The sequence below is a fragment of the Ambystoma mexicanum genome, chromosome 3p (assembly GCF_040938575.1).
Source record: "Ambystoma mexicanum isolate Mex_15411 chromosome 3p, UKY_AmexF1_1, whole genome shotgun sequence".
Lineage (NCBI taxonomy): Eukaryota > Metazoa > Chordata > Amphibia > Caudata > Ambystomatidae > Ambystoma > Ambystoma mexicanum.
Genome location: NC_090925.1, coordinates 1199621502 through 1199646274, shown reverse-complemented (window position 1 = coordinate 1199646274; position 24773 = coordinate 1199621502). Strand labels below are relative to the sequence as shown.

At 47.0% G+C, this 24773-nt stretch overlaps 1 protein-coding gene across 3 annotated transcripts in view; it reads left to right on the top strand.

The window, feature by feature from the left end:
- LOC138581348 (protein bicaudal C homolog 1-A-like) overlaps positions 1 to 24773 on the top strand; it is a 361089-nt gene that overhangs the window by 128742 nt on the left and 207574 nt on the right. For all 3 annotated transcript variants that reach the window (XM_069652613.1, XM_069652612.1, XM_069652614.1), the window contains exon 3: positions 11542 to 11611. In XM_069652613.1, coding sequence (XP_069508714.1) covers positions 11542 to 11611 — 70 coding nt within the window. The remainder of the gene's footprint in view (positions 1 to 11541; positions 11612 to 24773) is intronic.

Genomic DNA, 24773 nt, shown 5'->3' with positions numbered 1-24773 from the left:
AATGTGTAACAATGACGGCTGATCATATCCCCGAAGGGGAGGAAAGAGACAGATTTTTAAATCTAGTCAAGGATGGGCAGGATGCAATGTGCGAATCCCTCCAAACAGGTCTTGACACTGCTGACAGTATCAGCAAGTCCATGGCAGCTAGAACAGTAATGCACAGATTTGTATGGGCATGGGCTTCGGATGCATGGGCATTGGAAACAGTTGCTCAGGGTTACTGCCATCCCTTTCTAAAAAAAGCCTCAGAGTCATCCACCGGGGAACAGCTCTTTCAAAGCTCCAGATCTGCTCCTTATGCAGGAAATATTGACCCTGCTAGAGAAAGGTGCTATAGAACCAGTTCCTGTAGGGGAGAGGAACAAGGGTGGGTACTCCCTGCACTTCCTAATTTCAAAAAAGGACAGAGGATTGAGACCCATTTTAAACTTGAGAGACTTAAATTCCTCAGGAAGGACAATTTCAAAATGGTTACCCTTTTTTCCGATCCTTCAGGTCTTCCAGCTTCAGGACTGGATGGTATCATTGGACCTTCAGGATGCTTACTTTCATTTGCCAATCCATCAGAAGCACAGACAGTACCTAAGGTTCACCGTTGGCAGATCTCATTATCAGTTTCGAGTTCTACCATTTGGGCTGACCTCCCACCGAGGGTTTTCACCAGGGAAGTCATTTCACCAAAATGCCTGGGGTAGCGGAAGTGATATCACACGACCCTTGACCTCTGATGACATCACAGAAAGTGATGTTATTTGACACCACCCTGAAGTGATATCACGGGAAGAGATGGAACACAACCTTTCACCCCTTGACAAAAGACAAAACAGGAAGTGGCATCACATAGAATTGTTCTTAAGTAGACTACAAAAAAAATGGTTACGATATCACTATAATGTGATATACATTTCATAAAAGAATGGATCGCCTTATGTATCGTTAAGATCAGTGTGTAGAGGCCAATATTACCAAATTAATGTGAATGCAAGCAGACATTCATGGCCAAATGATAATGATGTGTTATTATATAGCACTTACACTTCAGCGCTTTATACAGAACAAATATACATCCAATATCACCCAGCCTGTGTTGGTACTCAACAATCTACATCAAAACAATGAAAGGCTGAATTGAGGTGTTTAAGAACAGACTAAATCAGTGGCTCACCCCCTGAAGTGTGCCTGAAATAAACCTTTAATGAGTCTAGCAATTATTGTATAGAATTCCAGAAAGACAAATTATTTGGTATTCCTATTCGTTCTTATTTAGGGTCACTGCTGGAATTGTTAGACTTGTGGAACCCCTGTGTTTTTTTTTAAGATGCCTGAACAAGAAAGTCAGCCATTCCAGAAGCAAAGAGCTGCATCTCGCTGGCCACAGCCAGGAGATTGCATTAAAACAAAAAAAACGTTTTTTTTCCCTTCTTTTTATGGGTAGCAAGGGAGACCGCAGGGCTAGCAAGGGAGACCTCAGGATTCGCAAATTTCGTCCCCTGGTAACACCTAAATGACATCCCTGATTTTCACCAAGTTGATGGCGCTGGTGGCAGCGAGTCTCAGGAGAGGGGGGATTCACGTCTACCCCTACCTGGACGATTGGCTAATCAGGGCCAGTTCCCCCAGAACAGGCCCTAGAACCCCTCAGCTCTACCTGTCACTCCCTTCACAGACTGGGCTTCTCCCTAAATTGCAAGAAGTCCCACATGATACCATCTCAAAAGCTCCAATTCATTGGAGCAGTCCTGGATGCATCCCTGGTAAAATACTCGCCACCCGAGGTGAGGGCTCAAGACATTCTGCAGATAGTCACCAAATTCCAGAATGCCCAGCGTCTCCCGGCCTTTGATTTTCTGAGGTTGCTCAGCCTCATGGCATCCTGCACTTTCTGGTGCCAGAGGTATGCCTGCAAATGAGATCTCTCCAGTGTGCTCTCAGGACTCAATGGTCTCAATTCTCAGGCAGGATGTCAGATCTCCTTCAGGTTCCAACAGAGTCACTCAGGATCTTCTGTGGTGGAACTTGGTGGACCTATGAGGACAATCAATCTCTCTCTCTCTCTCCCTCTCTCTCTCCCTCTCTCCCTCTCTCTCTCTCTCTCTCTCTCTCTCTCTCTCTCTATCTCTCTCCCTCTCCCTCTCTCTCTATCTCTCTCTCTCTCTCTCTCTCTCTCTCTCTCTCTCTCTCTCTATCTCTCTCTATCTCTCTCTCTCTCTCCCCCTCCGCTCCCCAAAGCAGGAGCACCCCAGTTCCTTTGGCACTTCTTGTCACATTATCCAGTCTTCCACTTGTACGGCTATGGACTTCATTCAGGAGACATTGATGAGCAAGTATAGACAGGATTTTCACTATTTTTTTTTTTTTATTTTTTTTTTTATTTATTGCATTTATTACTCGCCCAAACCCTTGGGTACCACGGCGATGTTACAGACAGCTTGGTTAAAACATTTCTTGGACTTTGCCAATCGGGCGCAGTGCTTGTGAATACAAAAATAATCATACACAAAGACATTAAATGCAGGGTTTCAGTACACTGATATTTCCTGAAGCATGGAGGGTTTTTTTTAGTCTTGGTTAAATAGCCACGTCTTCAGGGATTTCTTGAAACCTGAGAATGTTTGCTCATTTTTGATGGGGAGGGGAAGAGTGTTCCAATATGTGGGTGCGAGGTATTGGAAACTACTGCCTCCTGCCTTGGTTGTCTTGTAGCGGGGGATGGCTAGGAGTAATTGACTGTTAGATCTGAGGGGCCTCTTAGATACTTTTCTGGTGATGGCGTGGTTGAGGTAGATGGGGACACATGCGTGGATGCATTTGAATGTGACGCACAGAGCTTTGAATGTGACCCTGGCTTTGATGGGGAGCCAGTGATGGTTTCTTCTAATATTTGAGATATGATCTGACTTCCTTATTCCAAGGGCCGCCCAAAGGGCTTTATTTTGGATGAGCTGTAGTTTGTTTAGATTGGCTTTTGAGGTACCCAGGTAGAGTACGTTGCAGTAGTCGAGCCTGGATAAGATTAAAGCTCTTGCCAGCGTGATACAATTGGTTGGTGTCAAGAATTGGCGACTGAGAGCAATAAGTTTTGCGGTGTAGGATGTAGAGGAAGAGAGGGCGTTGATGTGCTTGGTCATGGTGAGGTTGGCATCAAGGTAGACACCTAGTTTTTTCACTTGTTTGAGTACTGATATGTTTGTGCCATCAATGTTGATGGATGAGTAATCAGGATGTAATGCTTCTATTTTGGATTGGGAGCCCACAATGAGAATCTCAGTCTTCTCATCGTTGAGACAGAGGCTATTTAGTGCCATCCAATTTTGGATTATGGCATATATTTTGTTGATAGTGTCGGTGTCTTGAGTGTAGTCTCCCGATAAAGGGATGAGGATCTGGGTGTCATCTGCAAAGTTGGTGTAGATGACACCCATGTCGTCTAGCGCTGAGAAGAGGAGTTTGGTGTATGCATTGTATAATGTTGGTGAGAGACAGGAACCTTGGGGGACACCAATGGGTACTATGATGGGGTTGGCGGCTTGTTTACCTATGGCGACCCTGGAGGTGCGGTCAGCAAGAAAGGATTTGATCCAGGTAGTAGCTTCGGTGGAGAAGTTGAAGTCTTTTGCTAGTGTGGCGCATAGTTTATTATGGTCTACTAAATCAAACGCTGCGGAGAGATCGAGTAGGAGGAGGATGCAGAGTTTCCCTGAGTCTCTGATGGTATCCATCTGGATTTTTAAGTCAAGGAGCGCCGTTTCTGTGCTATGGTTGGGGCGGAAGCCTGATTGCCTCGTGCCAAGGAGGTGGTTTTGTTCGAGGTGAGTTTGGACTTGGTTGTATGCTAATTTATCCAATATTTTGAGGAGAAATGGGACAGTTGTTATTGGCCTGTAATTAGTGGGCACAGTGGGGTCTAGGGTAGGTTTTTTCAGGAGAGGGGTGACCCATGCTTCTTTAATGCTAGCTGGTACTAGGTTAGCATTGAAGGATGCGTTGACAAAGTTGGTGATAATGGGGGTGAGGGTGTGAGCGCAGGATTTGACTACTGATGCGGGGACAGAATCGCCTTTGCAATTGGAGGCTTTAAGTTTGGTGATGGTGTCAAACACTACATTTTGGGATACAGGTGTGAAATGGAATGGGGCGCTGGTGAATTCCTGATGTGGTCGATTTAGGTTAAGGAGGGCAGGTTTGTTGGCTAGTGATTGTTTTTTGGATGTGATTTTTATTTGGAGTAGTTCGATTTTGGCTGTTAGTGCGTCTTGTATAGTGGTGCACCATTCCTTGCTGGGGATGGTTGGGTTTATGGCTGGAGTGGGGTTTTCCAATTCTTTTAGAATGGCAAATAATTCCTTGGTATCTGAAGTAGCATTGCTGATCCTATTATTATACGCATTAGATTTGTAGGTAATAGTAGCTGTTTTATAGGTTTTGTTTATTTCTTGGTAGGCTTTTTCTGCCTCTGCAGTAGGATGCTTTCTGTAGGCATGTTCATACGCGCGTTTGGTTCTTCTGAGGGCGATAAGATTATCATTGAACCAGAAGCTAGATCGCTTGTCTGTGCGTTTAGCCTTGGTGGTGAGTGGTGCTATAGCATTAATGGTTGTAGTGAGGCAGTTGTGATATATGTCTGCTAGGAGACAGGGGTTGTCACTGGTGATCGAGGTAGAAGCTAGGATTTTTGAGAGAGGAGGCGTGAAGTTTTCTGGCGTGAGTTTGCGGGCGTTTCTAGTTTCATAGGTAATCATAGTTTTAGGTTTTTTTTGTGTGGGTTCGGAGGGATTGATTGTAAATACAATGTTATGGTGATCGGTCCAAATAAGAGGGGAGATGACCTCAATGGTTACGGGGGTATTAAGGGAGAGGATCCAATCAAGAGTCCTGCCTTTGATATGTGTGGGTGCATTAACTAGTTGGCTGAAACCCATGTCCTTCAGGGCGGAGTACAGTGATTCTGCTTTGGCATCTTGGCTGTCATTGAAACCTAGGTTAAGGTCGCCCAGGATGATGTATTTCGAGCTGGGTTTTATTAGTGGAGCTAATAGCAACGGAATTTCAGTCTCTGGGTGGTTGTTGGGGCTAGGTGCTCTATAAATTACTATTAAATTAATAGTAGTTTTGGCATTTATGGGAAATTTTACGAGTAATGTTTCATACCCTTCAATACTTTCAATGGGACAAGATCTAAGCTGTAATTTAGTCTTGGCTATAATAGCAACACCGCCTCCTTGTGAGTGGGTCCTATCTGTTCTGAATATGGTGTAGTCGGATTGCCAGAGTTAGTAGTGGACCTGATGCTTGATGGAGCCAGGACTCTGTGACTACTAGTATGTCGAGCTGTGATTCCATAATGAGGTCGTGAACTTCTATAGCATGCGCCCCTAAGGAGCGGGCATTGATAAGGGCTCCTTTAAAGGTGGATAGTAATTTATTGGGGGTGTCCGGAGCTGGTTTGGGAGTAGTGTTGGGTTTCTGGCTAGGAGTATGGTTTTGATGAGGGGGAGGTACTCTGGGCCTAATTTGTTTGGGAGGTGTGTGTTCATATTTGACTGGGTTGGGGTGGTTGAAGGTACGAGACCTTAATCGGAAGTGTCTTGCTGCACCTGTCACGGGGTTAGAGAATTTTTCGGTATGGCTGTGGTGAGGTGACTCTGCTGTGGGCAATACATGTGAGATTGGATCAGGGCTGATAGCATGATGCTTGATGGTATTCAGATAGGTCCTAGGCGTGAGACTTGCGCTATTTGGGAATGGGGGAGTAGAGGGAAGGAACGGTGTAGGACATGGGATAGGGTGATGCCGGGGGCATGCCGGCTTGCTGAGACCGTTATTATGGGGCCAGTAGTAGTGGGCCAAGCAGGGTGTGTGGTTGGGGAGAATGCAGAACGGGAACATGATGAGGGGCAACCAAGTTTGCATATTGGGTTAGTGTAAGGGCAAGCTGCGACCATAAGGCACAGCGCTAATTCCTCAAAGTGGTCTGTATGCGACCAAAGGGCGCAATACGGCAGTCTAATGTGGTCTGTAGGCGACCAAAGGGCACAATACAGCAGTCTAGTAAGGCCTGTAGGCGACCAAAGGGCGCAATACGGCAGTCTAATGTGGTCTGTAGGCGACCAAAGGGCACAATACAGCAGTCTAGTATGGCCTGTAGGCGACCAAAGGGCACAATACAGCAGTCTAAAGTGGTCTGTAGGCGACCAAAGGGCACGATACAGCAGTCTAATGTGGCCTGTAGGCGACCAAAGGGCACAATACAGCAGTCTAATGTGGTCTGTAGGCGACCAAAGGGCACAATAAGGCAGTCTAATGTGGACTGTAGGCGACCAGAGGGCACAATAAGGCAGTCTAATGTGGACTGTAGGCGACCAAAGGGCGCAATACGGCAGTCTAATGTGGTCAGTAGGCGACCAAAGGGCACAATACAGCAGTCTAGTATGGCCTGTAGGCGACCAACGGGCACAATAAGTCAGTCTAATGTGGACTGTAGGCGACCAAAGGGCACAATAAGGCAGTCTAATGTGGACTGTAGGCGACCAAAGGGCGCAATACGGCAGTCTAATGTGGTCTGTAGGCGACCAAAGGGCACAATACAGCAGTCTAGTATGGCCTGTAGGCGACCAAAGGGCACAATACAGCAGTCTAAAATGGTCTGTAGGCGACCAAAGGGCACAATACAGCAGTCTAATGTGGTCTGTAGGCGACCAAAGGGCACAATAAGGCAGTCTAATGTGGACTGTAGGCGACCAAGGGGCACGATACGGCAGTCTAATGTGGTCTGTATACGACCAAAGGGCACAATACAGCAGTCTAATGTGGTCTGTAGGCGACCAGTATTAGATACTGTGAGCACATTTCAGTAGAAGGGGTTAAAATTACAAACATACAGTAGTTCTCCAGTGTTGGCATGTACTTACAGTACGTTTTCATTGTCCGAGTGGTAGTCTATCGGTTGGAGAAAAAATGTGCAGGGGGGGTGGCCACGCCGCGCTCCCATGCGCGTAACAGGCGCAGGAACAGGCCTTTGTATGGCCTTCGGACTGGCCGCCGGCGAATCCACCTGCCGGCGGAACCAGCTGATGTAATCGAGGCTCAGCCTCGGTTTCGCGCCGCGCTGCGCCCGGCATGGGCAAGTCAGGCGCCGTATGGGACAGGGTCAGGCAGGCCCTGTCCGTGTTGCTCGCTAGGAGCCTGGATCCTCTGCTGGGCTGGGGGGGCTCCTGCCCTCACCCCTCGACGAAGGAAGATGGAATGGGGGGATCTGGGGCGCAGGAACAGGCCTTTGTATGGCCTTCGGACTGGCCGCCGGCGAATCCGCCTGCCGGCGGAACCAGCTGATGTAATCGAGGCTCAGCCTCGGTTTCGTGCCGCGCCGCGCCCGGCATGGGCAAGTCAGGCGCCGTATGGGACAGGGTCAGGCAGGCCCTGTCCGTGTTGCTCGCTAGGAGCCTGGATCCTCTGCTGGGCTGGGGGGGCTCCTGCCCTCACCCCTCGACGAAGGAAGATGGAATGGAACTATGATGACAACAGCAGGGATGTTGTAGTCAACTAAACGCTATGCACTTTCCTAGCATCCCATACAAAGCATAGCACTAACAATGTTAGTGCCTAGTGCCACATGCTTTTATCCCAGGGTTTTTATGCCCTATTAGCTCCACTGCAACAAGGTGTACATAGGTCAGACTTGAGGCTGGAGCCGTCATACATCACATTTATGTGCATACGGTATTTGTACCATATGGTGCACTAACTTGAGATTGCAGCCGCCATACATCACTTCTATCACTTCTATGCACCCGAGTTATTTGTACCATGTGTCGAACTGACTAGAGATTGGAGACATCATAAATCACTTCTATGCACTTGAGTTATTTGTACTATGTGTCGCAATGATTTGAGATTGTAGCCGTCATACATCACTTCTATGCACCTGAGTTATTTGTACTATGTGTCGCACGTAGAGCCATCATACATCACTTCTATGTGCCTCAGTTATTTGTACCATGTGTCACACTGACTTGAGATTGGAGCCGTCAGAAATCACTTCCATGAACTTGAATTATTTGTACTGTATGTCACACTGATTTGAGATTGGGGTCATCATACATCACTTCTATGTGCCTCAGTTATTTGTACCATGTGTCGCACTGGCTAGAGATTGTAGCCATCAAAAATCACTTCTATGCACTTGAGTTATGTGTACCATGTGTCGCACTGACTAGAAATTGGAGCCATCATAAATCACTTCTATGCACGTGAGTTATTTGTACCTTGTGTCACACTGACTTGAGATTGGAGCCGCCATACATCACTTCTATGCACTTGAGTTATTTATACCATGTGTCGCACTAACTTCAGTTTGAGGCCGTCATGAATCACTTCTATGCAATTGAGTTATTTGTACCATGTGTCGCACTGACTTGAGATTGGAGCCGCAATACATCACTTCTATGCACTTGAGTTATTTGTACCATGTGTCGCACTGACTTGAGATTGGAGCCGCCATATATCACTTCTATGCACTTGAGTTATTTGTGCCATGTGTCGCACTGACTTCCGTTTGAGGCTGTCATGCATCACTTCTATGCACTTGAGTTATTTGTACCATGTGTTGCCCTGACTTGAGATTGTAGCCATCATAAATCACTTCTATGCACTGGAGGTATTTGTACCATGTGTCTCACTGACTAGAAATTGGAGCCATCATAAATCACTTCTATGCACTTGAGTTATTTGTACCATGTGTCGCACTGACTTCAGTTTGAGGCCGTCATGCATCACTTCTATGCACTTGAGTTATTTGTACCATGTGTTGCCCTGACTTGAGATTGTAGCCATCATAAATCACTTCTATGCACTGGAGTTATTTGTACCATGTGTCGCACTGAATAGAAATTGGAGCCATCATAAATCACTTCTATGCACTTGAGTTATTTGTACCATGTGTCGCACTGACTTCAGTTTGAGGCCGTCATGCATCACTTCTATGCACTTGAGTTATTTGTACTGTGTGTCACACTGATTTGAGATTGGGGTCATCATACATCACTTCTATGTGCCTCAGTTATTTGTACCATGTGTCGCACTGGCTAGAGATTGTAGCCATCAAAAATCACTTCTATGCACTTGAGTTATGTGTACCATGTGTCGCACTGACTAGAAATTGGAGCCATCATAAATCACTTCTATGCACGTGAGTTATTTGTACCTTGTGTCACACTGACTTGAGATTGGAGCCGCCATACATCACTTCTATGCACTTGAGTTATTTATACCATGTGTCGCACTAACTTCAGTTTGAGGCCGTCATGAATCACTTCTATGCAATTGAGTTATTTGTACCATGTGTCGCACTGACTTGAGATTGGAGCCGCCATACATCACTTCTATGCACTTGAGTTATTTGTACCATGTGTCGCACTGACTTGAGATTGGAGCCGCCATATATCACTTCTATGCACTTGAGTTATTTGTGCCATGTGTCGCACTGACTTCCGTTTGAGGCTGTCATGCATCACTTCTATGCACTTGAGTTATTTGTACCATGTGTTGCCCTGACTTGAGATTGTAGCCATCATAAATCACTTCTATGCACTGGAGGTATTTGTACCATGTGTCTCACTGACTAGAAATTGGAGCCATCATAAATCACTTCTATGCACTTGAGTTATTTGTACCATGTGTCGCACTGACTTCAGTTTGAGGCCGTCATGCATCACTTCTATGCACTTGAGTTATTTGTACCATGTGTTGCCCTGACTTGAGATTGTAGCCATCATAAATCACTTCTATGCACTGGAGTTATTTGTACCATGTGTCGCACTGAATAGAAATTGGAGCCATCATAAATCACTTCTATGCACTTGAGTTATTTGTACCATGTGTCGCACTGACTTCAGTTTGAGGCCGTCATGCATCACTTCTATGCACTTGAGTTATTTGTACCATGTGTCGCACTGACTTGAGATTGGAGCCGCCATACATCACTTCTATGCACTTGAGTTATTTGTACCATGTGTCGCACTGACTTCCGTTTGAGGCTGTCATACATCACTTCTATGCACTTGAGTTATTTGTACCATGTGTTGCCCGGTCTTGAGATTGTAGCCATCATAAATCACTTCTATGCACTGGAGTTATTTGTACCATGTGTCGCACTGACTAGAAATTGGAGCCATCATAAATCACTTCTATGCACTTGAGTTATTTCTACCATGTGTCGCACTGACTTCAGTTTGAGGCCGTCATGCATCACTTCTATGCACTTGAGTTATTTGTACCATGTGTCACACTGACTTGAGATTGGAGCCGCAATACATCACTTCTATGCACTTGAGTTATTTGTACCATGTGTCGCACTTTCTTGAGATTGGAGCCATCATACATCACTTCTATGCATTTGCGTTGTTTGTTCCATGTGTCCCACTGCAGAAGAATTCTCCAAGCACTGCTCATATTTAATTAGCATGTTTCTGAAGGTCACCAAAGCAGCCCATATTTCCATTGCCAAAACCTTTGTTTTGTGGGTTTTCCAGCATCGTCTTGCAATCACCTGCAGAGCCGAATGCTCCTCTCAGCAATAGGGCAAATGCATTATTCAGTTAATTTATCATGGAACCGCTCTTCCTTTGATCAACCTTTTTTCCCATTCATTCCAACAGCAGTTGTAGATGTTTTGAAAGGGGTTCCTTTAGGAATATCCTCTGTTGAAATACTCCTTAACACATATGTACAAAACCATGCTGAACCTCATGTACTCCTTTGCAATCCTATTTGTAAGCTGAGCTGCACAGAGTAGACTTCATGGATGTCATTTGCGGGTTGCTAGAGGTCTCAGCTGTGACCCGTGCTATCTCCCTTGTTACCCTTGAATGTTTTCACTGGCTGCAACCAGAAGCCTGTGGGTATTTGTCAAGGTCCAATGGGCAGGGGAGCATGGTACCATCCCAATTGGTGGTCACACAACTAAAACATATTGCTAATATGAGCCTGTACACACTTACATTAACACTACATATGGTGATGAAATGTATATCATATTAGAGTGATATCGTAACCATATTTTTCTTAGTGGACTGAGGAATAATGACGCAACTGCCTGTTTTGTCAAGATGTGATAGGTTGTGTGACATCACTTCCCGTGATGTCACTTGGGGGTGGTGTCAGATCACATAATTTCCTGTGATGTCATCAGGGGGTCAAGGGTCGTGTGATGTCACTTCCGCTGCTCCAGGCATTTTGGTGAAATGACGTCCCTGTTAGCCTTAAGATGTGTGTGGGCAGTCACCACACAGAGTGAACGGAAGGGTGCAAGGGTCACTCTGCAGAAACTTTAAGTCGTGAAACTGGGTGTGTGTCCTTCTGCATGTGTGTCACAAAGTCATTCCAATGAGGAATTCATCACTTATTTCAGAGCATAAATAGTAATCACAGAATGGACGGTATATCACAATACACAAAACAATGACCTCTCTTCAAGTGCAGACAGTGAAACTCTGCTACGTCTTGAAGAAGTAATCATGTATTCATTTTGATATTTGCATGCAGGTAATGGAGGAAACCAACACTGAGATAAAATGGCCTTCAAAGCTGAAAATTGGTGCAAAGTCTAAGAAAGGTAATAGCTATTATTTTGAATGCTTACATGCTGTGGCCTGTGGTGTGTCCAGGCGCTTTTGACTGGGGTGGCCCAACATCCCATATCTACTTTAATTACCAACATTAGTGTCTTACATTCTTGTGTTTAAAGTTTAATGATCATAGTTTAGGATAATGGGGTGGCACCTGCGGTGGCCAATCAGATTCCAGGGGTAGTACATACCACTCCAGGCCACTCCCTGGTCACGCCTATGGGTGTGGCGACTGGGAATCGGGTTTTAATGACATGTTAAAAATACTGATGGGACAACGTATATAGATTCTGATATGAACATAAGAACACAATAGATGCTGACAGAAATACAAACACAGGTAATGCGCAGCAGTGCTAAAAACAAGTGTGTTTGCTAGCATGTGTCGGTTGTACAGCTCTTGGGTTGTGGGCCTGGCCAGCAGGAATTGGTTGTTATTGACATATAAAGACCTTGCAGCTGGTTGCAGCATGATTTTTTTTATTAGGAACCTTCTGTAGGCTGCTTTATCAACCTGTTTTTAGAGGTTGAGACATCTGGATCGTGGCTATTGAAAACACTCCAAATTAAGCCAGGGGTGGACGGCTATTGATATTTTTTTGGGCTGTGGGATTTCTTACACATACATTCCACAGCTTGCAGGCTAGAATGACTTGGTGATTTTGGTGCAATGTTTTATAGTCGATGCAGAGGAGCAATAGGTTTCACTGTATGCCATCCGCAGCAGAGATATTTTATAATAATCTGTGTCTCAGGTAAGTAGGCAGGTGATGTTGAGTGGCACAACCATAGTATACGCATTGAACCTACATGATTCATTGAGTTATCCCAGCTGGTAATAAAGCTCAGTGGGTTTTGCGCTTGCTGCTGTCATCTACAGGTCGTAGGTTTGAACTCCAGCAAGTCCAACTCAGCCTTTCATCCTTCTGAGGTCGATAAATGAGTACCAACTTCGATTGGGTGATCTTGAATGTAAATATGTTCTATGTAAAGCGTTTTGGTGAAATCGCTACATAAATAACACATCATTATCATTATTTTGAGAGGGGTTAATGTGTATTTTTCTGACTGGATGGTCGATAATCCTACATCTTGCCTTTGAGGTGCTTGGCCTAGCTGCTCTTAATATTTGTGATACATGAATTCATATTTGAGCTGTGGCAAATCAACGTTTCATGTTGTAGACAGCTGGAGGTTATGCACTTTCCAAACCTCGCCACTAAAAAGGTTAGTGACTTGTGCCTTTTGGTCCAGGGGTTGTATACCATATATATATATATATATATATATATATATATATATATATATATATATATATATATATATATATATATATATTTTTTTTTTTTTTTTTCAATGAAAAAACTTTGTCAAGGGGACGTTATGGTTAAGTTGCACTGATAACAAGCTATGAAATTCAATGAAAAAACTTTGTTAAAGGGACGTTATGGTTAAGTTGCGCTACTAAAAACCTATCAAATTCAGTGAAAAAACTTTGTTAAACGGACGTTATGGTTACAAGTAAAACCAAAAAAACCCTGAAATTCACCAGTTGTGGTAAGTTAAGCAACCATAACTTGTGTCACCACCGTGCACTGCTAAGAATAACACCATCACAAATATGATTGAAGACATCACTGATGACATCACATGTGCATTTAATTTTCATAGGAAGTCCCTACAAGGGGTTGTGAATGTAATGTTGGCAAGGGGTCATCTGGAGATGTGTAATGAACTACATACTTGATTATGCAATGTATTGCTCCAAAGAACATTCCATTGCAGTATTGTTTCTAGAACAGGAACCTACGCATACAGAAACATAGTCATTGGCTGCAGCATACACCATAGAGATGTAATATTTCAAATGTTCCCATATTGGATAGTAAGATGGTGAATGCTTCTGTATCACACTTTTGCATACTGTGTAACATATACTATAAGTAGGTAATAATGCATCACTTACTACATGCTTGTACTACTACACACAAAACATTAAGAGACCACAATGTATACACATCTGGGGCTTATAGAGGGAGAGTAAAGTAAGTAAACAAGAGGCAGTATCATGAGCCACTGTGTATAACCAACATGATTATCTTTACGTATAGAAATGATTGCTGTGTTTCAGGACTGCTTCTTCCCCTATGTATGTGCATCATAAGATGCGATTGAATTCTAAGGAAAGTACTGTAAGAACATGTGAGAATAGCAACGTCTGCAAATGGAATACCTTCTGAATATTCACTGACTGTCAGTGAATAAACTCACCTGGCCTAGATATGTCAGTGAACAAAAAAAGAAAGGGCTAGACATGTGATGTCATCAATCATAGTTGTGATGTCATCTTTGATGTCATGGATGTTATTCTTAGCAGTGCACGGTGGTGGTGCGAGTTATGGTTGCTTAGCTTACCATAACTGGCGAATTTCAGGGGTTTTTCGGTTTTACTTGTAACCATAAAGTCCCTTTAACAGTTTTTTCACTGAATTTGATAGGTTTTCAGTAGCGCAACTTAACCATAACATCCCCTTAACAAAGTTTTTTCATTGAATTTCATAGGTTTTTATGAGCCAACTTAACCATAATGTCCCTTTAACAAAGTTTTTTCAGTGAATTTCATAGGTTTTTATTAGTGAAACTTAACCATAACGTCCCCTTAACAAAGTTTTTTTCATGGAATTTCATAGGTTTTTATTAGTGCAACTTAACCATAACGTCTACGAACATCTGACTTCATTGAGGACCTTCTGGACAGTACCACATGACCATATGCTGGAGCGCGGCATGATGACGTGTCCGAGAACCCGTCTGCACTTCACGAAAAGATCTGTGCTTCGCGGACAGTTAGGAACTGCATTTTCTACTGATCTAGGAACTTTCAACTTCAAAACTTCAAAACTTCCCTTGCACAGCTCCAACACCTATTCCTACTCATCCATTAGCAATCTAGTTCACAGTACATACTTTTAGCAACACTGCTATTTATCTTTAAATGGAATAAGCTAATGCCATCCCTCCTCCCCAAGAGACACCACAACTGTTGTAATCAAGGAGCATGAGAAACACTGCCCCCTACCTTAGAAATAACACACGTGGAAACATTTTCCCTGTTCACCTGTCCCTCCATATTAGTGTTTGGTGCCTCTTCCCTCATTTCCCTGCCCACCTTTTGTTCTAAGCTCTCCTGTAAAAAAAAAAAAATGCATCCAAAAACAAAGAAATGTTCCTTTAGGAACCACCTTTCACAGTTAAAAAAATAGAACAAAAAAAAAACGTATAGACTACATCTACTTTATATTTCTCAGTAAAGTACATAGACCCAATAAGATTTTCCAACATTTCCATTTGCATGTTGTGTTATGCTAATGGCAATATTGTGGCGTTTATCCTCCGCTCCAGGGATGGAACGGTGAATACCGGCCTGGCATCCAAGTTATCAGCCCAAGCGGGAACCCAGGGTGCTAAAAAAAGGATTTTTCTTCCTACACCGGGACGCCTGCAGCGTCCCGGTGTAGGAAGGAAAATCCTTTTCCAAGATGGCCACCATGGAAAGGGAAGGTAGGGTTCCATACAGGGCCCCTTTTCGCTTTCCATGGCAGCCTGCAGAAGGCAAAAAGAGAACTCTATGAACATGTTAGCACAAGCACATTTTTCTTCCTTTTCAAATGTATCCCAATTTTGAATAACTTTACCACAAAGACAGTCCCAGGTCGACATGGCCACTTTAACCCCATGTTTTGTCCCTAGTGGTCATGGCCATTAGCCAGATTGTCCAGATCATGACCTTATTCCATGACCGGGACAATCTGGCCACTGCACATGGACACAGACTACACCTCAGTCACCAAAGGTATATCACTATTTTTTGTACCTACATTATGACACTTGTCAAAAAATAAAACATGGGCACATTTGCAAAACCATTCTTTCAGGTTCTTCTCAATGCTCCTTACACAAGTTTGCTGGAAATTCACCCATGTTTTATTTTTTCAAAAGTGTCAAAAGATGCACATACAATCGTCATATAACTTAGCCCCCACTTCACAAAATCCATTCAGACTTTACGAAAACATTTATATCTATATCTATAAACTTTTTGCAAACCTTTGTGTAGCTTTGTCAAATGGCACCACATTTATAAGCCTTTACAATATTTCGTAACCCCCCTCTAATTCTGCCCCTTCTTGAAAAAATCCCACCAAACTTCGCAAAAACATTTATCTCTAGATCTATTATCAGTTTGCCAAATTAAGTGTAGATTCATCAAATGGCACCTCATTTATAAGCTTTTACATTATTTTGGGACCCCCCTCTAATTGTGCCCCCTCTTTAAAGAATCCCACCAAACTTTGCAAACTCATTCAGGATCAGGTCAGGAATATAATTGCTAAATTACATGCAGTTCCATCAAGTGGCACCAAAGCTATAAACCATCCAAGAACTGCTTTTCACCAAACCAGTAATGCAGAGGTGTCCGCAAACTTTCACAGGACTGTTCGCAGACTTTTGTGGTGAAATACACCAATTTTTTTGCTTCTTGCAGCCATATTCCATCCCATCCTCATCAGCACTCACCTCCCCAGAGATTATTTCCTAAATTTGACAAGTGCAATGTTGTGTTTTTTAACATGTTTTTACTTCGATGCCCGCGGACACCGGACAATGTCTGTGAATCCAAGATGGCGGGTATTTCCAAAAATCTGACGCACTTCACACTTCACGCCAAACAATCAGCGAACACGTTGTGTGTCCGCTGAAATGACAGAAGTCCATTAGCCAATCAGTGTCCTGTCCACGGAGCGAACAGGGAAGTCTATCCACGGAGCGGACATAGATATCACACATTTTTTTGCCTTACGTTTTGGTCATTTAAAAGAAAACTACTGGACGGATTTATACCAAATTAACAAAATCATGCTTTCGGGACCAAGCCGCTGCTCCTGCCGAAAATCCGTCCAGCGGTTTGGGCTGTAAGCGTGAGCAACGTTTTTTCCCATTATGTCTATGGGAAAAAAAGAAATTTTAGGTCTCCCCCCTATAACTTTACCCCCCCCTGGACCAAACCTCACCAACCTTTGGAAAAACAATTTAGAGTGGACAATATACTTTTGTTGCAAAGTTTGGTGAGGATTCATCCAGGGGGAGCAAAGTTATAAGTCACCCAAAAAGTACTCTTCCTATGGGTTTAGAAACTTAACCATAACTACATGGCCGCTACCGCAGGCCATTATATATATATATATATATATATATATATATATATATATATATATGTTCACGATTCTGCCTTGCATGCAGGAAGTTCGAGCTGCACTCTCCACAGGAATTAGGGCAAACCAATCCAATTTGGAAAAGATGCTGCCGGGTCCACACCTCTGTTGTCAAAAAATATCTTCCTTTATTTTTCAAGCCAGGGAAAATAGTACAGTTTACAAAAATGTAAATCCTTTAAAAATTCAAAAAAAGATCAAAATACATAGGTCCTCCCAAGTGTAGCAATTAGCTTGCTGAGACGTTCACGTGTTCCGCGGCCAACTCGCCGCTTTTTCACAACGATTTGCCTTATTGTCAAGCACCCATTTAAAAACAAGAAGGAAAGGCAGGCCTGAAGATGTAGGTGAAAACACAATAAAAGGACTAGTTTTCCTAAATTACTGCAAACCCAAAATTGCATTTTCGGCCATTTTAGCGTAGTGTATTTTGTAATTTAATATGTAGGTGATTAGGTTCCAGACATGGAGGTAACATGTATTGTGTTGCCTATTTAAGCGTTGGATATCTGGTTGCGAGGCAAATACCCACCAAGTGGTCTGCTTTCAGGGAATGCATGATTTAATGATTGAAATTTCATTTGGAGAAGGCCACCAGGGGGCGCAGGCAACATGGCCGCCTGAGCTAAGAGCTCCGTACCCAGCCCCGGGTAATCGTTGGCAGCGAAGAAGAGTGGGGGCCCCACCTTCCTCGAGACCCCCCCACGAGACTGTGGGAACCCTCGGCCACCAACTGGGTCCAACTCCGACCCTCGTCCGTCAAGGCATCGCCGAGTTACGCCGCCCGAGAGATCGGCCGGCCCCTCCCCCCACACCCTGGAGCGGAGCTTGACTGTGGGCAGCGCAGGCCGCACCAAACCCGGAGGAGGAGGGACCCGACGCAGAGAGTGCGGAGGCCGAAGCGGAAACCCGAGGTGGGACCTGCGGCCAAAGCGAGGATACATCCTGAAGCCCGGACCGGCAGTGTGGCGCGTCGGCCCGGCGCGAGAGGTGAGGCCGCCCTCGGTGCACCCGCGGGTCCAGAGGGGCTCCAGCCTCCGTGCCTGAGGACGCACGGGGCTCGGCGTGGGACAGCGACCCCAAACGCCCCTACGTACACGGGAGGCCGTGAGAGAGGCAGGCACCGCTCTGGTGCCACGCGGGACACCGCCTCTCGGAGGACGAACGGGGCCCGAAGCGGGTCCGTGGCGGCCCTAGCCCCCACTGCATCAGTGAATCCCGGGGGGCCGACGCAGGAGCGCGCCCCCCCCAGTCTTGGGACAAGCGGGGCTTGAGGTGGGACCACAGCGGCCCCCAATACATCAACGGACCAGGGGGCCGACGCTGGAGCGCCCCCCCCCCACCGCCCTCTCTCTCGCCCCGGCTTTGGCTCTCCCCCCCCCCCCTCTGATGATAGAGAGAGTGCAGAAAAGGGAGGTGAACCCAGATTGCCTGTCAAGGTGGAACCCGGGGAGGTGAGACCTCCGAAAAAGAGGCAGATACACGGAGAAGTATCAGGAACCACGGACTATTGGGGGGAGGTTAATCAGACCCACCCCACCAGAACGCAGTAAGCACATTGTGGGAAGAGAGGGCACCGGAGGCACACCAAAGGACCCCACCGACACCGGACCCCCATTTTCTCTACTAGGCCACATTCCACACACGAAAACTTCGGCGTGGCTACCCCCGCCGCCCGGGATTGTCGTCGGGGGAACATTTGCCCACCAGGCACCTGCCCGTCCCGCCTCCGGGGTGGCCAACTACATATTGCATCCTCCCATGACCAAAACTGTGGGCTGGATAGGTCACACCAACCACAGCCCACCGGAATGCTCTTCCCATGAGCTGGAGGGAGAACCTCGCTAAATACCAATTTGTGCCCTCTGAGGGCGAGATGGCGGCGGGGTGCGCCTCTACCCCTCCCCCCGACCTTGGGGCTATACAGAACAATATCCAGATAATTCTAGAGGAGATTCGCGGGATGAGAACAGACATGGGGGCCAAATTGGCGGATCTTACCACCAAAGTCACCACCCTCGAGGATCGGATGGAGGGGGTCGAAAACAATCAGCTCTCCACTGCGCTTCTTGAGACCCAAATGGAGGTCAGATTCCTGGATATGCAACGGCGGGAGGAAGAACTTCGGTTTAAAGTAGACGATATGGAAAATAGAGAAAGGAGGAACAACCTACGCATTTTTGGGCTGGCGGAATCTGAGGGCGAGACTACACAAGGTCTGGAGGGCAAAGTGTTGGACATTATAAGGATTGCCCTGGGTGAGGAAGCTGGAGGCGAGATCAAATTTGATAGGGTTCATCGGGCGGGCGGAGGGGGCAGGGGCCCGCGCTCGGTGCTGGCTAGATTACATCATTACAGGGACAAAGCCAAGATCCTAGAGAAAGCGAAGAATTTAGGCAACATCCAATACGGGGACTCTAGGGTGTCCATATTTCAAGACCTTTCAGCCCTCACCCTACTAATGAGGAAGAAATGTGGCACCCTCACAAGATGGCTACAGGGGAAGGGGGTCAGATACCGCTGGGGCCACCCCTTTAGCTTATCGTTTGAATGGCAGGGAGAGAAGTATCATCTGATCTCGGAGGAAGACATCCAGAGGGCCACAGATGACCTACTTGGCGACATCCCTGCTCCCTCTGGAGGTAGAGTGGGCGGCACCCAGGACCTCCCTAGGGGCCCGGTCGGCCCGGGAAAGCTCAGCGGCAAGTCCAAGGTCAAGGGTACTCGTAAATTCCAGAAAACAAGACACCCACCAACGGCTTCCGAGGACCACCCGAACTCATGACTATAGCACTCTCTCAGGGGTTGAGGATCGCTATGGAGGTTCCTGTGTTCTAGGCTCTGGCAGAGCCGGAAATTGAGGCCTGGCCTCACGGGCCAGGGTTGGGCGCCACGCCGGCGTGAGTTTTAGCCCGCCAGGTTGAGGGGCGGGAAGCAGTTTGATGCAATGTTAATGGTTTTGTTGTGGTTTTCCTGGTATGGGGCTGAGTTTAAACTTTGAGGTGGGTGTGGGGGCCGGGGGGCTCTTTGGCTCTCGCGCTGACTACCCCCACCGAGGTAAGGGTTGGGGTCGATATAGATGGAAAAACAAGAGTTGGGGATCCCTAATATAAGCAATACCCGGGGCTGGGGTAAGAGTCCTTGGTGGTTCGTTGACCAACCCCGACACCAGTTGGGGGGCGTGGACGGACGCCTTACAATGAAAGGGAAAAGGGAAGGGGGGGAGGGGGTGAAAGGGGAGGATGGGGTGGGGGAGGGGGGGAGCGGAACATTGGGGAAGGGAGGGGGGAATAGCCGAATTGAACTAGGGCTCGCAATGCGGAAACAGACTATAGGGAAACACTGCGACACAGGACAAACAGAGGGGGCATCCCCATACGACAATGGTTGAGGGCAAGATAGGCACACTTAATGTCAAGGGCCTTAACTCCCAGAACAAGAGATCCCTGACGAGTAACATGTTCCGCAAACAACAACTAATGGTACTCTTCCTCCAAGAAACTCACTATAGACAGGGCAAAGAATCACCCATAAGGGGAAGGGACATTGGATCTAACTATTGGGCATCCCACAGAAGCTCCAAGAAGGAGGGGGTAGGGATCCTCCTGAATAAAACATTCCATCTCTCCAATATTGTAACCAAGAGGGGCTTTGGGGGACGGTTCCTGGCAATCAAGGGCACTCATGAGGGCGAACGTATCACTCTGGCCACCCTCTATGCACCCAATTCTGGCCAGATCAGGTTCCTAACCCAAGTTATGGGGGTAATTGATGAGTGGGCGGAGGGGGCCATGATCCTCGGGGGCGATTTCAATCTGGTAGCGGACCCCAAACTAGACTGGTGGACGGCCAGAGGGGTTGATCCCAAGGCGACATCCAAGGATAATATCTCATTCCAGGCTCTCCTGAAGGAACACTATTGGGAAGACGTTTGGCGGGCGGCACACCCAGAACCGGGAGGTTACACGTTTTTCTCCCCTCCACACTACACATACACCAGAATTGACCTGCTCCTGACCTCTAAGGAAGGAGGCGGGGTGGCCACGGATCCACGAGTCGAGGCGATAACCTGGTCCGACCACGAGCTCCTAGTGGCGAGCTGGTTTCTCCCCATCTCCCCCCGATCAACCCACTGGAGGTGCAATGATGTGCTTCTCAGAGACCCAGTCTTTAGGGACTTCCTGAGAGGCGAAATGGGGGCATACTTTGAAACAAATGATAATGGGGAAACAGATTTGCTAACGGTGTGGGAGGCAGCAAAGGCTACTTTTCGCGGCCTCCTCATAGCGGAGGGAGCCAGACGTAAACGGGAAAGGGGGCTCATCGAAGCCAGGATACGGGCGGACCTTGGAAGCTTGCGGGGGAGGCTCAACCAGGGGGGGACGGACAGGGAATCCATCCTAGTGGAAATGAGCGAGAAACGTCAGGCCCTACACACGGTTCTCATAGGGGAGGTGGTTAAGAAGTTGAGATACACACGACAGAGGTACTATGAGAGGGGAGACAGGGTGGGAACGCTGCTAGCTCGCAGAGCCAGGGGATGTCGACTGGAGAGAAGGGTTGGCCCCATCAGAGGCCGGGAGGGCTCCATGCTTAATACTAAGGCAGAGGTTGCGGGCTCCTTCGCAGATTATTATAAGGTACTATACACAAAACAGGGAGGAACATCAATAGAGGAGATGCGGGCTTACTTGGAGGAAAACCCCCCGCCCCGCTTGACGGAGGCGGAACTACAGGAACTAGAGGCGGACATAACGGTCGACGAGGTGGAGGCAGCCATCAAGAGGCTGAGAGTGGGCAAGGCACCGGGGGAAGATGGCTACACAGCGGATTTTTACAAACAGTTCTCACCTTCGCTGGTGGAGCCCCTAGCCAAGCTCTTTAACCAGATCCGAAACAGGGAGACGCTCCCACCCTCCTTTCTTCGGGCCCTCATTACGGTTATCCCGAAGCCGGGAAGGGACCCGAGAGATTGTGGCTCCTATAGACCCATCTCCCTCTTAAATCTTGACGCCAAGATATTCACTAGAATCCTGGCGTCTCGCCTAGAGAAGAGCCTCCCACGATTGGTTCACCCTGACCAGGCGGGTTTCATACTTAACAGACAGGCCTCGGACAGCATGCGTAAAATTCTCCATGTGCTGTACTCAAGGGAGATCCGGGACGAGGGAGCTCTGCTCCTGTCCCTAGACGCGGAGAAGGCCTTCGACAGGGTGAGCTGGGAGTTCATGGGAGAGGTCTTGTCTGCGGTGGGGATGGGCCAGAGGTGGCTGGGCTGGATGGCGGCACTGTACTCCTCCCCAACAGCTAGGGTGGTGGTTAATGGGACGAAGTCAGAGCCCTTCCCCCTGGGGCGAGGTACAAGACAGGGATGCCCACTATCCCCCCTGATATACGCCTTGGTTATGGAACCCTGGGCAGTATCGGTACGTAACACTGAAACCATCACAGGGGTTCGGTTGGGCGACTCCAATTGCAAGATTAGTCTGTTCGCAGATGACGTTCTCCTGTACGTTACAAAACCATCGCAGACGATCCCTCATCTATTACAGGCCCTGACGCGCTATGGTAACCTCTCCGGGTACAAGGTCAACTTAGACAAGTCTGTGGCATTCGTGGGGGGTCAGTTGCCAGAATCTGAGATGCAATATGTAGATAGCCTCCCCTTCCAGCGGCAGAGGGAGGGGTTCCGGTACCTGGGAATCCAAATTCCATCCAATCCGGGTGACCTCTTTGCGCGCAATTTTACCCCACTATGGACCACCGTCAAGAGAGATATTGAGAGGTGGGCGGCGGCGGGGTTCTCATGGATGGCACGGCTCAACCTGATTAAGATGGTAATACTCCCTAAGTTTTTATTCCTCTTCCAGATGCTCCCCACCCAGGTACCGAGGCCCTTTTTCGACTCAATGAAGCGGGTATTGCTTCGATTCCTCTGGGCGGGGAAAAAACACAGAATCTCTTACGATGTCTTGACAAGACCGAAGGAGGAGGGAGGGGTAGGGTTTCCCGATTTTGATGCATATTACAGGGCGTCCCAGCTAAGGATCCTGGTTGACCATTTTAATCCTGGGACGGAAAAGCAGTGGGTCGCTCTGGACAACAGACTTCTTGCCCCAGTCACGATCGACGAGCAGTTATGGGTCCCAAGAACACGCATTCCTAGAAGGGTACACGAACACCCAGTGCTGGGGGTTCTTTGGTCGATCTGGAAGGAGGGGAGCTACTTTAGGTGGCTTACGACCTGGCCCTCCCCGTTGAGTTGCATTTGGGCGCCACCATTCCTGGCCAAAATAGCAGAACCAGCAGCATACCAGAGTTGGTACGAGGCGGGCCTGGTTAGGACCGGCCATCTATGGGTGGGTGGATCTTTCATGCCCCTCCCCGATCTCGAGGAGGCTCTGGGTCTGGGTAAGCTGTCGCCATTTCGTTACCTTCAGCTTAAGGGAGTCCTTTCAGAACCCTCATGGGGGGACACTCTCAGGAGGGACCTTACAGATTTTGAGAAAATGATTATTTCCACCCGGGGCTCCAGAGGGGTGATAGCTCGGATGTACAGACTCCTCTTGTTCTCAACACCAAGGGACCCCCCCCCAGCACGAACGCAATGGGAAAGAGACCTTGGCGTGGCAATAGATGATAGGAGATGGACCAAGATGTGCATCCGAGCTCATCGCTCAACCACGTCCCTCCAATACAGACATCAAGCATTAAAGGTCCTACACAGATGGCATTACCCCCCCCAGAGAATATCCAGAATGATCCCAGGCTATGACCCACACTGCTGGAAATGTCGAAATACCACCGGGGATTATATTCATATGTGGTGGTCATGCCCTAGGGTACAGATGTATTGGGGCGAGGTCCTATCCTGGATTAGGGGAGTTGATGGGATAGATAGACCCCTTTGCCCCTGGTTACTTCTCTTTGGGATTGGGGTTGGGGACGATCAGGAGGATACCCAGGGCCACATGCTTCAGGTTATGCTCGTAGCGGCCAGGTGTTGCCTGGCCCAAAAATGGAAAAACCCAAACATGCCACAGGAAAAGGAATGGGTCACAAAGGTCCGAGCGATTTATGACATGGAATTCCTTACACACGTTCTGGATGAGTCTAAAACCAGCATCGGAGAACTCTGGCTCCCATTCTTTGAAAGATATGAGCGCAGTGCATAAAGGGCCCTGTCTTCACGGGGGACCTGGTTCTGTCCTTCGAACACTGTTGTACTGTAAAGTTGGGGACTCCAAAGGTACCCATTAACTGGGACATGTTTTTTCCCCCCCATAAGGGGGTCTTAATAGATTGAGCCCAAGGACAAGTGGCCAAAATGTGCCAATCACCTGTGTTCTGGGACTGTGCAGTGTGTTCCAAAATGCGTAATCAAGAGTCTATTTTTGATTAAACGGCTAGGGGGGTGGGGGGTGGGAGGGATAAAAGGGTTATTGGTGGGTACGCTTTCTAAAAATGTAATTTTGTTTCTTGGTGCAATGTCTGCAATGATAACCTACAAAATGTTAATAAAAACATATTTTCAAAAAAGAAATTTCATTTGGATACCACAGAGCTCTAGCATAATCTGACCAGTTAGCTGATGTTCTAGCATTCAATGCAAGTATCAGAGCGCCTTGCTGGGAAATGGCATTTGGGCATGTGCCCGCGAGATGCTTGGAATGTCTTAATAATTTAAAAAAACATTACACATAGAGGTCCTAAGTAGGGGTGCTATGTGTTCTGGCAACATCCTTATTTAGTTCTAAAGTGCCAGGTGCAGTAGCAGCGTATTCTCAAAAGAGTAAAGTGCATAATGCAACAAAACATTGACATATGTCATCTCAGCCTATCTTAGATGGTAGAATGCGTCACAGATGCCTTATAC